This window comes from Ursus americanus, chromosome 35 (assembly GCF_024610735.1).
Source record: "Ursus americanus isolate L20-20 chromosome 35, mUrsAme1.1.p, whole genome shotgun sequence".
Taxonomy (NCBI): Eukaryota; Metazoa; Chordata; class Mammalia; order Carnivora; family Ursidae; genus Ursus; species Ursus americanus.
Window position 1 is genome coordinate 2,442,520 of NC_142161.1, and position 17,316 is coordinate 2,459,835.

General features: G+C 46.1%; 1 protein-coding gene and 1 long non-coding RNA gene across 2 annotated transcripts; both read right to left on the minus strand.

The window, feature by feature from the left end:
* Window positions 1–3,096: 3,096 nt before the first annotated feature.
* Window positions 3,097–17,120, minus strand: LOC148107082 (uncharacterized). The gene is made up of 3 exons (XR_015722988.1): window positions 16,974–17,120; window positions 3,945–4,176; window positions 3,097–3,561 (listed from the first exon to the last, which is right to left on the minus strand). It is a non-coding gene; the product is annotated as an uncharacterized LOC148107082 (long non-coding RNA).
* Window positions 12,464–13,767, minus strand: LOC123783915 (ribonuclease K3-like). The gene is made up of 2 exons (XM_087858982.1): window positions 13,633–13,767; window positions 12,464–13,250 (listed from the first exon to the last, which is right to left on the minus strand). The coding sequence occupies exon 2, from the start codon at window positions 13,243–13,245 to the stop codon at window positions 12,790–12,792; it is 456 nt and encodes a 151-aa protein (XP_087715108.1). The 5' UTR covers window positions 13,246–13,250; window positions 13,633–13,767; the 3' UTR covers window positions 12,464–12,789.
* Window positions 17,121–17,316: the final 196 nt, after the last annotated feature.

The following is a 17,316-nucleotide window of genomic DNA, read 5'->3' on the forward strand; positions in this document are numbered from 1 at the left end:
GTGCTTTAATTTTTCTGAGCCTTCCAAGTACCTTTCTGAGGCGATCTTCCTTGGCGTCGGCTTTGGCTGGTTCCATCTCATGCCCCGCATGCAGAGGGGTAAGCCCCAGACGAGCTTCCACTGCCAACTGCCCCTTGCATAGAGCCGGTCTCGATGCACAGTACTGCCTGGCTGGAAGGGGATCAGGTCGAAGGCCTGCTATCCAGGCTGTTCCTTTCTCTAGACTTTTATATGCTTGCTGATTGCCAAAGGAATGGTGCCCAATTCATGTCACTGAAATAACAGAAGTTTAGTATCCTTACCCAAACGACAGTTATGACAACACTATCAACCATATTGAGAGAACAATCCTTCTTCCCTGGTTGCTGAGGTCTTTCTGTGTCAGGCATCTGACGAGTGAGTGGTCAGAACAGGGAGTCAGAGACAGCTGCTACGTGATGAGCTCCAAGTTTAGTTTTGTGACGTTTGTGAGGTTGCGTTTTATTGTTTCTACAGAGCTATGGACCTGGCTGTCAAAATGGCTCCCAACCCTTAGCCCATTGCTCAGTTCAAGCATGTAATGTCTTTTTCTTTTTGTCCAGTTGCTCGGTCAGACTATATCTTATGACTTCCTTCTTCTTTCCCTACTATTTATAAGGAACTCCAAATGTTTTCCTGTATGAGCAGTAAGTTTTCCATATCTGCTGAGGGGAAAACCATCCAAGACCTGGAAATGGACCAGAGATTATAGTGCGTCCCTTCACTGGGGTGCTGGGGTTGTTTAGCAGATCCCCGGGGGACGGACAGACACTACAGAGGTGTATACCTTTGCTTGACTTGCAGGATACAAAGGAAATTGTCCAAAACTGGTGATAATGCAGGTGTATCCTATTCACTGCACTGCAAATGAATATTGTCCAGCAGAGAATAGAATTTTCTATAAACCAAGATCATGTTTGAATTGTTTTTAACATGTTACCGATTTCCTCATTATTAACCAATGAGCTGAATAAAAGGGGTTTATTTATGAGTTTATTCAATGACATGGGTTTATTTTTTTTTATTTTTTATTTTTTTAAAGATTCTATTTATTCACTTGACACAGAGAGAGACAGCCAGTGAGAGAGGGAACACAGGCAGGGGGAGTGGGAGAGGAAGATGCAGGCTTCTAGCGGAGGAGCCTGATGTGGGGCTCGATCATAGAATGCTGGGATGACTCCCTGAGCCAAAGGCAGACGCTTAACGACTGCGCCACCCAGGCGCCCCATATTTTTTTAAGCTTTCATGATAGCCAGTTGTTTTAGTTTTAGAAAAATTATAATTTAACCCTTCACACTTTCAGGGTGTTGTTTCTTTGCCCGGAATACTCTTTCTAACTTCGTCTGCTTGCTTACTTAGCCATCTTTCCAGGCTGTGCTCAGATGTCCCCTCCTCTGAGCTGTCCCCTCTCTAGGCTCAGAGCTACTGCCTAAGCCTTCTTTTGTCCAGATCTTACTAGCACCCGCTGCATTCTGTTATAATTATTAATTACATTATCTTTATACCAAAGTGCACTTGAAGGGTAAATTCAGTTAGAAAACTTCAGATCTGGAGGCCTGGGTGGCACAGTCAGTGAAGCCACCAACTAACTCTTGGTTTCGGCTCAGGCCTTGATCTCAGGGTTGTGAGATCGAGTCCTGAGTGGGGCTCTGGGCTCAGCGTGGAGTCTGCTTGAAATTGTTCTTCCTCAGCCTCTGCCCCTCCTGCTCGTGCTCTCTCTCTCTCTCCCTCTAAAATAAAACTAAATCTTAAGTGAACAAAAAACTTCAGATCTGCTGTCTCACTGCTCTGCTCCTTACTGCAGCTTTTCAAGACAGCGTGGCTTTTACTAACCCCACCTGCCCACAGTGGCTTCCCTCCTTCCCTCTAACTCGGCTAGAATTCTTTCTTACGCAAACACAAGACCTAAATTCTTAATCCCAGCCAAATACCTTTTGTGTTAAGATTTTATTATTTATTTGAGAGATAGAGAGAGATGGAGCAGCAGGGAGGAGGAGGGGCAGAGGCAGAAGGAGAGGGAGAAGCAGGCTGCCCTCTGAGCAGGGACCCTAAAGGGGCGAGAACCCACGATCCAGAGATCATGACCTGAGTAAGGCAGAGGCCTAAGGGCTTAACCAATGAGCCATCCAGGTGCCCCCCAACTAAATACCCACTTCCTGTCCTTCAGGGTCTAAACCGACTGCCTGTTTCGAAACACGATTACTTCTGTATATTTTAATATTTAGGCAAGGCAGGAATGTTTTTAGTTCCCCAATGATTTTTTTTCCCCTTGATCTATGCCTTCTCTTCCTGTATTCCAATAGATCATGGGAGAACTGATTTTAAGGTGCAGTGGATTATTATCCCTACTATTACTTATATTTAAAACATTATCTGATGAAATACGGAATCCAATAGTAAAGATGTAGGAAGCATCGGTTGTCAGGCTTAGAACCCGTGTGTGAACGTACTATGCACACTCTGTGAGCTCTCCATGCCACCGCCAAATAAACAGAGACCATGGTTTCAAGGGAGGTATGTCAAAGCCTCAAGCAGAGTTTGAAGGACTGATGAACTCTCTTGATCCAACATCCCAAGGACGCAGGGGTGGGGGAAGTGGCAGAAGCCTTGGGTTACTGAATAACCTGTAAGGTCGCCTGGGCCCAACTAGTTCCCCTGAGAATGCTGGCAAATGCAATGTAGATGGCCCCAGGCCGGCAACGACCTGCAAGCGATCCCAAACGCACACACTCAAGGTCATTACGACGCAGCAGAAAGTGATTTTATTGCTGTGAACACAGTGCAACAAAGCTTGGCAGAAGTTCCAAGATTAACAATAGGGGGCCTGAGTCTTTCTTTGCCTCTTCCCTAGTGCCTTCCTTCAAAACGCGCAGAGCTCCAGAGCAGAAAAGAATCCTATTTGTTTTCATCCCCAACTCTGATCTCACATCTTGGCCCTGTAATTCTCCCACTCCCCTCCTTCTTTCTTCTATGGGAACCATGGAAGTCAACAAAGGAGAAGAAAGGCAGAAGAGATCATGAGAGAGCCTGCAGCGAGTGAACCTTGGTCTTAACCTAAGTGTAAGGGAACCACAGGAATGGTTAAATCTAAGTGGACAGGAACCAGAGGATAGGGAGGGTCCCGTGGCTGAGGAGGGTCGCAGGCAACAACGTAGAACCGGTGCTGGGGAGTGGTGCTGTAGCTGCAGTTGGGGAATCTCCCTCCAGTGAGATTGCAGTAGGTCATGCCGATAGGACTTGCACTCTGGTGACAGTTCGTCCGAGTACTATTCGTGCAGTTCATGCTGGGCAAAAGACAGGTAGCAGCCACATTGTTGAGAGAGTCATGCAGAAAGGTGTTTTGACCCTTACATCGCCGATTAAGAATGTTGACACGAGGCATTTCCCTGTTGCATTGGACAGGACCTGCTCTTAGATGCTTAATTATAAACGTTCGAAGAGTGGCGGAGGGTTGAGCCCTGTCACCCAATGGATGCACTGGCGCCCATGATCCCAGCAGCAACAGGAGGAGAGGAAAGGGTCCCAGAAGATCCAGCATCATGTCTTCTGTGCAGGAAGAGGGAAGAAAATGAGAGAAGGACAGTAATAGAAGCCATAAGAGCAAAATTATTACCCACAACCATATAGACCTTTAGTGTGTCTTTTAAGATTTCATTGGTCCTTTTTTTTGTTTTTTAAACCATCTTTCTGACTTGAGTCTCACAATTCTCTGAAGGACCCGAAGCCCAGGGAGGAGGAATGTGAGGTAAGATGACTGTTCCTCCGACTGGCAGATCCCATTCTTCTCTTTGTCCTGTACTTACTGGTCCAGAACCTCGTCTCTTCCCTCCTCCCTCCGGGAATATTTCTCCCCCATCTATTTGACCTGGACCTTCTGGCCATCTTCACAGCTCTACCCTCCCCAGTCCCCAGGCTTCTGCTTTTACCAGGTCTCCTGCTGGGGCTCCCGCTGAGAACAGAGGCAGTGGTGAGTGCCAGGCTCAGAGGCTTTGGTCTGCTGTTCCTCTGCCAGGTAGGCCAGCGCCGCGTGCGTGCAGCAGAGAAGGGTTCCGAGCCCTAGGAAAGAGGACAGGGAGCCTAGTGCTTGGAAGATGCACTGCTCGTGCCCGGTGTGGATGAGACCCACGCTCTCCAACTCACTGTTTAAAGCCCGTGTCCCTGCAGTTACAGGAAGATCAAGGCTACTTATAGGCACAAGGAAGTGATAACTTCCTCAAAGAAGTTGTGACAAAATGATTAATTTTCAGTATGGGTTGAGTGCTTCCTTCTCGATACGAAACTTCAGTGTTTTCAAGCTGTATGATTTCAATTCTTTAAGAAGAAACGCAGTATGTAAATGTGATATAATAGTAACCGTGTACGAGCTACTGTTGGGAGTCGCAACAGCGGACTTGAATGAATTATTCATTTACATGCACGTTTCTTGGGCCAGATACGGGGCTTCTCAGATTCAGAAGCTCATGATCTAATGAAAAAGACGGTGAGATAAATAGAGAATACACTGTATATTAATAACTGTAAACAACTCTTTCGGCTGTGGTAGGGGGCATACCAGGGTGTGTGAGGAGCTGGTGGAGAGAAGGCCACAACACCTGAACTGAAATCTGAGGAGCAATTAGAAGTTAGAGGATGGGAAGGGCATCCCAAGAGGGACCTGCGTGGGAGGAGGAGGCAAGACCCTTGCCTCCGGACTCATTTTGAAAGCATAAGCCAAACTATCGTGTATTAGTTGCACTATTAACTCAACTCTACGTTGTTTTGTCCCCTACTTAGTTATTTTATGTATCTCTGTTTTTCTTTGAAAGATTTATTTATTTATTTGGAGACAGAGAGAGAGCATGAGTGGGTGGAGGGGCAACGGGAGAGAATCCCCAGGCCGATTCCCCACCTACCACTTAGCCGGAAAGGGGCTCGGTCCCACCACCCATGAGATCAGGACCTGAGCTGAAACCAAGTGTCAGAGGTTCAATTGCCTGAGCCATCGATACCCTTGTTTTCCTTACCTCTTAACCTCATGCACGATCAATCATTAATGTTGCCTTTTTACTCCTACTCCCTGTTTACCCACTGATTGTAGAAACATAACGGGGACCAGACAGTAACATCTGTTTTCATGTATCTGATTCCAGGTCCCAGTAGCACCTCATTGTCCACAAGAATAATTACCTCTAGATTGTTTCAAGGACTCCCCAACGAGTTTCAGGAAACCCCTTACCTTCCTCTCAGGTGTATAAGTGGTCCCTGAGCTCACAGGGCAAGGCAGCTTTGGGAATGTTCCCCTGCTTTCTCCGTGGACTGCCCTCTTGGCTATAAAGCTTTCCTTGCTTTAAATGCAGTGTCTCAGAATTTGGCTTCCTGCACACTGGGTACGAGGACAAGTTGGAGTTTGGGAAGAAAGAGACCCAGAGGCGTGAAGGAGAAGGGCCACTTTAGGGTATTTGCCTCTTGAATCTGTCCTTACTCTTCCATTGGTGCGGTGATACACATATTTGGACTCTTACTGTCTCCTGGAGGGCTCACAGAAAAGCCTCCTACAGGGACTCCCTGCCTCTAGCCTCTTTTCCTTCTGCTCTGTCCTACATATCCCTTGCAGATTAGTACTCTTGAGCATAAATAGAATACTGGAACACTCTTGCTTTTAATGTCTTCAATTATCTACAGGATACAAATGATGTCTTTTTAGAGCAAAATCGCAAGATACAAGGTTAATATATGAAAATCAATTCCTTTCTTATATACCAGCAAGGAACAATTGATATTTGGGAAAAAATTACATTAGAACAAAGAAAAATGTGATACCTAGTTACGAATCTAATAAAAAATGAACAAGATCAATATAAAGAAAACTACAAAAGTCTGATGAAAGAAATTAAAGAAAATGTACAAAAAATGAGGAGGTATTCCTTGTTAGTGCTGAAGGAAACCAGACCATGTCACCCCAGACTATGGCTCTTTGACATAAAAATTATTTTGCACTAAAGGCAGTTAAGAATTAGTAAATGCAGGGGTGCCTGGGTGGCACAGTAGTTAAGCCTCTGCCTTCGGCTCAGGGCGTGATCCTGGAGTTCTGGGATCGGGCCCCGCGTCGGGCTCTTCCTCTGGGGGCCTGCTTGTGTTCCCTCTCTCGCTGGCTGTCTCTCTGTGTCAAATAAATAAATAAAATCTTTAAAAAAAAAAAAGAATTAGTAAATGCAGAAAAGTCTGTCCTTTTATGGACTAAAGGCAGGAAATAAATTTTTTTCCTGGTGACCATCTCTTACCAGCCAGAGGTGGTACCACAGGAATCTGCAAACAAACCTTGTTAAACTAACCCTTTTCTTTCTAGTTTCTTCTTCACCATTTACTACCCATAGACCAAACCTTTCTCTTGCCAGCTCTTCACAATACATTGTATCTTTGTCTAAAACGTATAAAAGCTTCCTGCTCTCGTCCCTTCTTCAGGTCTTCATTCTCTTGCAAAGGCTCCCTTGTACATGTAAAAAGTTAATCAAATTTGTATGCTTTTCTCCTACTCATCTCTGTCAGTTCCATTTTCAGACCCAGCCAGAGACCATAAGAGAGCTAAGGAAACCGTTTTCCTCTCCTACAATGCCATTATGCATTGTCAAAACCCCTAGAACCATTTAATGTGAAGAACTAATGCCAATTAAGTTGTGGACTTTAGGGGGCCTGGGTGGCTCAGTCAGTTAAGTGTCTGCCTCCCGTTCAGGTCATGATCTCAGAGCCCTGGGATTGAGCCCCACGTTGGGCTCCCTGCTCAGTGGAGAGCCTAATTCCCCCTCTTCCTCTGCCGTTCCCCCCGCTTGTGCTCTCTCACCTTCTTTCTCTGTCAAATAAACATATAAATCTTTAAAAAAAATTGTGGACTTTAGTTAATAATAATCAATATTGGCTCATCAGTTATACCAGAAGTCTCACACTAATGCAAGATGTTAATAACAGGAAAACTGTAGGCTGTGTGGGTAGGAAAGTGGGGAAGGGAGATGCCCATGAGAATTATCTATACATTCTTTTCTCTCTCTCTCTCTCTCTAGACTTCTGTATGCTTGCTGAGCCTGATGCAGAGCTCTGTCCTTGGACCCTGAGATCATGACCTGAGCCTTAGGCAGATGCTTAACCGACTGAGCCACCCAGGCGCCCCAAACCTTACCATCGTTTGCTGGGCTTTTTTCTGGTAACCTCCCATAATTGGCCTCCCCACCCCCATTTCAACATCCTTCTTTTGTCCATAGCTAAAGGTGGTCTTCAAGGGGGGGTCCTGAACCATTCTGGGGCATTTGACTCAGTTTTCCTGGATATCTCCCACATATACAGGAACTATACGTGCTGTTGAACTTCGGTTTGCTTTTCCTTGTCAATCTCTTTTTATTACAGAGATAATAAAAGAACCTAGAAGGTGTCCACCAAAAATTGTAAGGAGGCAATAATTAAGCAAAAGTGTTTATTTGAGATCAAGATTTGTAATTTGATGTAAACAGATTACACGAGGCAAATAGTGTCCCACTACAGAGCAAAGAATAGGGGTTTCCGGACAGAAAAGAGGAATGCTTTTATCTTTTTTTTTTTTAAGATTTTATTTATTTTAGAGAGAGAGAGAGAGAGAGCCAGTCTGACTGGGGGAGGGGCAGGGGGGAAGCAGACAAACCACTGAGCAGGGAGCCTGACTTCAGGCTCCATCCCAGGACCCAAAGGCAGACCCTTAACTGCGTGAGCCACCCAGGCGCCCCAAAGGGAATGCTTCTACACCTTGTTTACAGAGAAGTTTGACTGTGTTGGTGGCAGAAAACTAATCTGGCCTGCACATCACTGGTTGCTGCGGGGATCGCTGCGCAAAGGCCGGTAGCTACGGCAGCAAGTTCGGGGGTTCCGCAGTCGTTAGGGTCTTTTTGGTTTGGCCCAGTTCAGAATCCTGACTCCACCCAGTGAGGGTGTGCGGAAGGGCCACCTCCTCAATCGCCGCCATGCTCCATTTTATTTTTTATTTTATTTATTTATTTAGTCTTTTAGTTCCATTCTTTATTAATGTTTGAGGACTTCTTTTTTTTTTAATATTTTATTGTATTATGTTAGTCACCATACAGTACATCCCTAGTTTTTGATGTAAAGTTCCATGATTCATTACTTGCGTATAACACCCAGTGCACCATGCAATACGTGCCCTCCTTAATACCCATCACCGGTCTATCCCATTCCCCCACCCCCCTCCCCTCTGTAGCCCTCAGTTTGTTTCCCAGAGTCCACAGTCTCTCATGGTTCATTCCCCCTTCTGTTTACCCCCCCTTTCTTCTTCCCTTTCTTCTCCTACCGATCTTCCTAATTCTTATGTTCCATAAATGAGTGAAACCGTATGATAATTGTCTTTCTCTGCTTGACTTATTTCACTTAGCATTATCTCCTCCAGTGCCGTCCATGTTGTAGCAAATGTTGAGAACTCGTTCTTTCTGATAGCTAAGTAATATTCCGTTGTATATATGGACCACAGCTTCTTAATCCAGTCATCTGTTGAAGGGCATCTCGGCTCCTTCCACGATTTAGCTATTGTGGACAATACTGCTATGAACATTGGGGTGCATATGGCCCTTCTCTTCACTATGTCTGTATCTTTGGGGTAAACACCCAGTAGTGCAATGGCTGGATCATAGGGTAGCTCCATTTTTAACTTTTTAAGGGACCCCACACTGTTTTCCAGAGTGGCTGCACCAACCTGCATTCCCACCAACAATGTAGGAGGGATCCCCTTTCTCCACATCTTCTCCAGTAATTGCTGTTTCCTGCCTTGTTAATTTTTGCCATTCTAACTGGCGTAAGGTGGTATCTTAGTGTGGTTTCTATTTGAATTTCCCTGATGGCTAATGATTTTGAACATTTTTTCATGAGTCTGTTAGCCATTTGTATGTCTTTATTAGAAAAGTGTCTGTTCATATCTTCTGCCCATTCTGTGATTTGTTTATTTGTTTCTTGTGTATCGAGTTTGAGAAGTTCTTTGTAGATCTTGGATACCAGTCTTTTATATGTAGTGTCATTCGCAAATATCTTCTCCCATTCCGTGGCTCCCTGCTCCATGGACATAAGCGACTTTATTTATTTTTGTTTTGCAGTAAACTCTACCCTCAACGTGGGGTTCGAACTCATGACCCTAAGGTCAGGAGTGACCTGCTCTACCAGCTGCGCCATCAGATGCCCCGTACGTGACTCCGTCTCACTTCACCTTTCACGGGGGGGGGGGGGATTGATCTTTTGTTTTTTAGTCCGAATGTTCAGTTTACACCCAGAACTTCTCTTCAAACGTGTATTGGAAGCAATGCATCCTGGCGTCTAGTCTCCTGATTCTCTCCTTGAATGGGAACTAGTCATCAGGATTAGATGGAGAAATACTGGCATTTATAGAAACTCATTGGTGATTCTGTACAAAACTCTGGTGCTCCTCAAAGCCCAGCTCAAGCCAAGAATTCCTGAATATCAGGGCATCATAGGCTGAAGGACTGAAGGGCGGTGGTGTCGTGAGCCTGCTATGATGTTGTCTTTCCACAACGCCAGCTTTAGTCAATCATAGAGCAAAGTTAAAGCACAGTTATAAGCAGGTTCAGCATTCCAAACTCGATGACATTTCACCATGTCAGTCACTTGGCTTCTTACGCAGCACACAGAGCAGGACACCAGACAAACCACAGAACCACGCAGATAACAGAGGGTGTAGTAAGTTAACGACCAAACTTGAAATCAGTCTGTGGGCGCACAGTTGAGATAAGGCCGCGGTCAGATCTGGGTCAGCTCTGGGCACTCACTTCTTATGTTCAAGCACGGAAGGATCTCGGTTCTGTTTGGAGATCAATGGGGCAGAGCCATCGGGGGCTTTTTAAGTGGTCCGACATAGAGGATTAAGGTCTGAAGAGTCTGACAGTTTGCTGCCCAAGTCCTCCCCTTTCTAAAGGGATTGAATCAGTTTCAGGCCCCTGCAGATCTCCTCTGGTTCTGCTCCTTCTCAGTTCTGGGGTGTCAGCTGACACTGGTCCCGGGAAATATCTCCTAGCTGCCGTACCTTGAACTACTTGTCATGGCTTGACACAGGCCCCTGCTTGACACAGGGTCCCACTTGACATGATAGACTCCATTTTGCTCTCTACAGGTTGTCTCAGATCACACTGTGTAAACCCAACTACTGTCTAGCAATTTGGGATTAAAAAGGAAAGTAGAAACACAGGAATGCTGGGCACCTGGGTCTGGACGACTTGAAAGGCGACTGGGAGAAAAATCAAGATGGCCGTCCCGTGGCCGTATATGCACAGCCCTTCCTAACAAGTTCACGTGACCCCTGAAGACCTGAATCAGGTGACTCAGTGAATGCAGAGAGAGGCGGCGGGAGAAGCTAGGAGGGCTGACAGGTGAAGGGACAAGCTCAGAGACAGAGCCACAGGTTTCCAAGGCACCCTGTTTTACAGAATAGTATAGGACTTCAGTGAGGAATTTTGAGAATGTAGGAAGCAATGCATGTGAAAGTAGTTTGTTAAACAATTAAGGGTTAATGTTGATCTGAATTGTTGACAATATCATCATCACGTTGTTCTACTCCAGTCATTGCCAGTTTTAACCAGTTAATCCAGTGTTTCTGAAAGAAGTGTGATATTCCACTTTTGATATGGAAGAAAAATTATTGTGAAACCAAAGCATCCATACCCATACATTCAATCGTGAGCTAAGCCATAAGCTCTCAGGCGTCTCTGAAATGAAGCCGTTAGGAAGCACCCTAGACTGACCTGTGGGAACATATCCCTTCATATCCGCAGGAATCAAGCACCAAAGCAGCCCGGGCAAGTCCGGTAACCATTGCTTCTGAGAGCCGTTCAGTCGGTGTGCTTCCTCGAGCCCGTCTACCAGCTTCTGTAACAGAAGCCGCTTGGGTTGCGGCTTCTCATTTGAGTTCCTGAAGAGATAGTATCCCTTGAATATCCATTTAAAATCATGTGTTAATTATATTCTTTCTGTAAACATTTTCCTTGACTTTAACTCCTTTCTACTAATTCCTTGATATTGCCTTTTGTTCACCGTCAATTTTTTCAGTGTTTTGGGACAACGGCTTCTCAAAACCACATCGGTGATGCATTTCCTCATGCAGATGACGATAATGTCTTAGGGTGTCTCAACCTGGAATCCATGGTCTCCCAAGGACTCCATGGATGGAATTTACAGGGTCATGGACTGGGATGGGCTGTTAACTTCAAAAAATAAAAAACTATCAGTTATTTTACCAGCAAAAATGGAATATTCAGGAATAGCAGAGAATTGTAACCAGGGACAAGCAACCTGCACCAAAGCTATAGGCAACTCCCTGAGCAAAGGAGATGAGCACTTTCTTCTAGAAGAAAGGAAGTTTGGAAGGTGTTGTAAACAGAAAGTGCCCAGCCTGGGAGCTGGAAGTGTAGTAGCTTTGCTTGGCTAGGTTGTGACGGTCTAAACTGGCTGGACTGTTCAGGAGCAGAGTGGAGAAGCCCATCTTCTGCGGGGCTAGTGGAGCAGTTGGCCTTGCAAAGTAGTCCTTTCCCTTGGAGCTGTAATTGGTGAGAGTGGTAGGGCACGAGCGCGCCCCCTGCTGGCCGCCACAGCCATTCTAAACCAGGTTTCCTTTTATTAATTTTCACAGGGGAAAAAATTAACATCTTTCTTTTCACTAACCTGCCACTGAAAATTAACAATTCCTTCATTTCTGGGGGCACCTGGCTGGCTCAGTCGGAAGAGTATGAGACTCTTGATTTTGGGGTATGAGTTCATACTCCACATTGGGTGTAGAGGTGACTTAAATAAATACAACTTAAAAAAAAAAAAGATTTCTTTCTGTTGATGGTCTTTTTGGTTATTTCCCTATCTTGCTACTGTGAACGATGCTGCAATGAACGTAGGGGCGTGGATATCTCTTTTACATCTTGACTTGAATTCCTTTGTATAAACACCCAGAAGTGGGATTGCTGGATCCTATGGTAGTTCAATTTTTAAAAAGATTTATATATTTATTTGGGGGAGGGGAGAGGCAGAGGGAGACAGAGCGAATCCTGAGCACAGAATCTTGAGAGACCCCCGGCTATACCCTGTGCATTCACTGGGGTGCCCGGACCTATTTAGCAGATCCCCGGGTTGTCAGGGTTAGAACCGTGTGTGAACGTACTATGCACACTCCGTGAGCTCTCTGTGCCACCGCCAAATAAACAGAGACCATTTTTTCAAGGGAAATGTGTAAAAGCCTTGAGCAAAGTTTGAAGGACTGATGAACTTTCTTGCTCCTAAGTTCCAGAGACACCCTGAAGGGCAAGTGGCAGGAGCCTTGGGTTGCTGAATAACCTCAAAGGTCACCTGGGCCCAACTAGTTCCCCTGAGAATGTTGGCAAATGCAATGTAGATGGCCCCAGGCCGGCAACGACGTGCAAGCGATCCGAAACACACACACTCAAGGTCATTACGATGCAGCAGAAAGTGATTTTATTGCTGTGAACACAGTGCAACAAAGCTTGGCAGAAGTTCCAAGGTTAACAATAGGGGGCCTGGGTCTTTCTTTGCCTCTTCCCTAGTGCCTTCCTTCAAAACACGCAGAGCTCCAGAGCAGAAAAGAATCCTATTTGTTTTCATCCCCAACTCTGATCTCACATCTTGGCCCTGTAATTCTCCCACTCCCCTCCTTCTTTCTTCTATGGGAACCATGGAAGTCAACAAAGGAGAAGAAAGGCAGAAGAGATCATGAGAGAGCCTGCAGTGAGTGAGAGAGGAAGTAATGGAAACCTTAGTCTAATCTAAGTGGACAGGAACCAGAGGATAGGGAGGGTCCCCCGGCTGAGGACGGTTGCAGGCGACAGTGTAGAACTGGTTCTGGCGAGTGGTCCTGTAGCGGCAGTTGGGGAATCTCCCTCCAGTGAGATTGCAGAAGGTCATGCCGATAGGACGCGCACTCCGGTGACAGTTATTCTGACCATTCCTGCAGGGCCTGGTGGGCAAACGACAGGTAGCAGCCACGTTCCGGAAGGTGGTGTGCAAAAAGGTGTTCTGAGGTTTACAGCGCTGATTATTATTATTGACACGACGCATTGCATTGTTGCATTGGACAGGACCTCCACTTATATGCTGAATTGCAAACCATTGAGCCCTGGTGCGGGGTTGAGCCCAAGCACCAAGTGGATCCACCGGCCCCCATGATCCCAGCAGCAACAGGAGGAGAGGAAAGGGTCCGAGAAGATTCAGCATCATCTCTCCTGTGCAGGAAGAGGGAAGAAAATGAGAGAATGATAGTAGTAGAAGCCATAAGAGCAAAATTATTACCCACAACCATTTAGACCTTTAGTGTGCCTTTTAAGATTTCATTGGTCCTTTTCTAGTTTTTTGCATCATCTTCTTTTTGACTTGAGTCTCACAATTCTCTGAAGGACCCGAAGCTCAGGGAGGAGGAATGTGAGGTAAGATGACTGTTCCTCCGACTGGCAGATCCCATTCTTCTCTTTGTCCTGTACTTACTGGTCCAGAAACTTGTCTCTTCCCTCCTCCCTCCTGCAATATTTCTCCCCCATCTATTTGACCTGGACCTTCTGGCCATCTTCACGGCTCTACCCTCCCCAGCCCCCAGGCTTCCGCTCTTACCAGGTCTCCTGCTGGGGCTCCCGCTGAGAACAGAGGCAGTGGTGAGTGCCAGGCTCAGAGGCTTTGGTCTGCTGTTCCTCTGCCAGGTAGGCCAGTGCCGCGTGCGTGCAGCAGGGAAGGGTTCCAAGCCCCAGGACAGAGGACAGGGAACCTAGTGCTTGGAAGATGCACTGCTCGTGCCCGGTGTGGATGAGACCCACGCTCTCCAACTCACTGTTTAAAGCCAGTGTCCCTGCAGACACAGGAAGATCAAGTCTACTTATAGGCACAAAGAAGAAGCGATAACTTCCTCAAAGAAGTTGTGAGGAAATTATGACTTCCTGATACCCATTGAGTGCTTCCTTCCCTCAGGCTTTAGTGTTTCACGCTCCATGATTTCAGTTCTTTAGGAGAAAACACACCACAAACGCACAAGACTCCTCCAGTCCAGCTGCCAGTTGCAAGTCCAGCTGGTCCCCTGCGCTTCTGACTGCCTGGCTATGAATCTGACCTTCCGCCAACTCCCTTGCTCGCTCCATTACTTTGCTGGAGTGGTGCACAGAACTCAAGGAAACACTGATGGTTGACCAGTTTCCTACGGATATGATAAAGGAGACAGAGGAAGAGCCAGATAAGGAGCTCCCTAGGGTAAGGGGGTAGGCAAACTAGTGAAGGACCGTCTTGTTCATGGTGTTGGGGTGCATCACCCTCCACGTAGATGACGTGGGAAAGATGTTAGCATTTGAAACTGATAGCCAAGAAAGAAATCTTGACACATGTTTGGAGGAAAAAGGTGGTTTTATGAAAGCAGGGGACAGGACCCGTGGGTAGAAAGAGCTGCACTGGGGTCATGAGGAGTGGCCCATGACCTACTTTCAAGTTGAGAGGGGTTTAGGGAGAGGGTAAGTCTCTAAGGAACTTCGGAAGGAAAGTTTCCAGGACCTTGAGGGGACTCGCTAGTGTTAGGAAAAGGTCATTTATTCCTGTCTAATCGAACCCTAGTCACGAGACCCTTCGGATGTACATCGGTGGGCCATATGCCTGGGGGATGATTGCCAATATATACCTTGGGGAGAAGAGACAAAGGAAGATTCCAAAGGAATTTTTGTATATGACGGTAGACTTACAGGATCCTGGGGGCTTGGGGTAATGTTGAGCTAAGATGGCCTTTTGTCCTTAACAAATTGTCAACATGGAGGCAGCTGAGATCCCACAGGAATGTCCCTCTAGCGGTTTCAAGCGCTGGTCAATGCACTGGAGGACGTACGGAAATTTAAGTTTTTCTTAGGCCTTGTTCCCACATCACTGGCATCACTGCTCGAGATTCAGACTCTAAGAAGCGTGAAGAGGAAGAAGCAATCTTTTTCTCTCCCCTTCCTTCTCAGCTATGGCCTTTACAACATAAGACAGATTACCAAGAGAAAAACCAACAGAAGTTTGTTAGCATGGATATCTCATGTATGCATGGGAGTGATGCAGGGATTGGTGCGAAATGTGGGATGCTGGGGACCAGGACCGAACGGTCAAGAACAAATTCGTGAGTCGTCTTTGGTGCAAAAATGGTGATTTTATTAATGTCCTGGGACAGGACCCGTGGGCAGAAAGGGCCGCAGAGCGGTTGTGAGGATTGGCTGACTCTACACTTTGAAGTTGGGGTGCGGTTAGGGATAGCCCAAGTCTCCAAGGAATTCGGAGGCAAGAGTTTTAGGACCTTGCAGGCCTAGCGGCGCTCAGATGAGCTCATTTACTACTGTCTGATACAGCATGAGTCATGAGACTTTCAGATGAATATCAGGGGGCCGCGGGCTTGGAGGATGCTTGCTAACCGATAACCTGGATGGGGCAGACATAAAGGAAGTGTCCAAAGGGATTTTTGTATGTTAAAGGGGACTGACAGGACCCTGGGGGTTGGGCTAATGTCAGGCTAAGGTTTCCTGTTTCCTCTAGCAAATTTAACATTGAGGCAGCCGAGCTCTTAGAAGAAGGTCACTCTGCCTGTCCCAAGTGTTTGTCAGTGGGCTGCACGTCGTAAGGAAATTTAATTTTCTTTCTACATTACTTTTGATTTGTTCTTCACATCAGGAAGAGTCACTCAAAGAGGTGGTGAGACCGTGGGCGAACAGACCATCCTCAGCTAAAGCAAAGGAAGGAGAGTGTGGGGAGGCAGGCTCCATCCTGGAAGGTGCGGTAAACAAAGGGAAGGTCCGTCATGCAGGGTTAGGGCTGTGCCTTCACCATTGGTAAGAGTTTCTGGTGATTTACAGTCATCGTGATCTTGTCAGTAGACAGAGGGAAACACCCTTAGGAATAGAGATGTTCTCTATGATGATAAATGTCCCTTACTGGTAACTACGTAATTTATAGGCTGCTTTCAGAGCTTCTCCCTTGTCTTCTGTTTATCAAAATGATCACCCCAAAATCACGTTTGTGCCAAGGAGCCATCTTTTTAGGTAGTACATACTGGTCTCCTACAGGAAAGAGTCTGGTTGGCCTAGCTTGAATCCCATGACCATTAATTAACTTAGTAGAGGGGATTTGAAACCTCGATGGTTAATCCCACAAATACCGCACACCAGTGGGGGAGGGATAGTTATTGAAAGGAAAAGAATATTCACTACCCAAATGGGGAAAGTGGATGTGCGAAAACCCAAGCAGCACCACAAATCTATTCTATTCATTGTGCTTAAATCCATTTTCCTTCCCTATGGTATTCATACCATCTTTTAACCCTTTAATACAAGGAATTTTTAGAGCTTTTAGAATGAAGTAGTTGTGAAAACTTACTGTGGGAGACCAGAATAGAGCACTCTGGAAAATAAGTGTAGGCATCCACACTATGCTACCACAAAATAACCGCTACATTTTGGTTTTGTTTTGTTCGTTTGTTTTGTTTTCATTGTTGTAGAGAGGGATAGACAGCACGTGTGAGTAGGGGGCAGGTGGCAGAGGGAGAGGGAGAGAGAGAATCCCAAGCAGCTCCACGCTCAGGACAGAGCTGAATGTGGGCCTTGATCTCAATACCCTGAGATCATGACCTGAGTCAAAATCCAGGTCCAACACTTAAGAGACTGAGCCATCCAGGTGCCCCACGCCATACATTTTGAAGCAGCTTTTATGAACTGAGAAAAACAATCAGTATTGCTCATCTGTAAATTGGTTAATGATACAGAACTGCTGGTTCAACACTAAGCTCTTGTGTCTTTGGTTACTCACTATAGGTCCTCACCTCCCAGTGTCTGCTCGGCCCCAGGTGCACTGAGAAATTGCAAAGCTGAGCAGCTGCTCTTGGAACGTGCTGACCGACCCACATTCCTTGCTACTCATTGGGCTAGATATCTGGGACTAGGAATGCAGCCACCTACCTGAAAATGTTACGCCCTTGGACTTTTCTCCAACTGTTTCAAGACCGGAGTCATTCAACAGTGCAGGAGGCTAAAGAACAGAAGGTACTTGAATGTTTCGCGTTCCTGCTCCCCATCCCTGCTCGAGGCAAAAGCCAAGGTTTATCTTTCTGTGTATGTCTCTTCCCCATTTAGCAAACCGAATTCTCATGGACGTTACTTACTTGTGTCCTCAACTTTTCCTTCTGCAATTTACTTCCTCTTTCCTCCAACAAAATATAAGTCTTTAGACCCATTCTTGAAGGTTCCATTTTAAAGCCCCATATCCCACTCTGTATCTCTGCCTAGTGAAAATTATTAATAT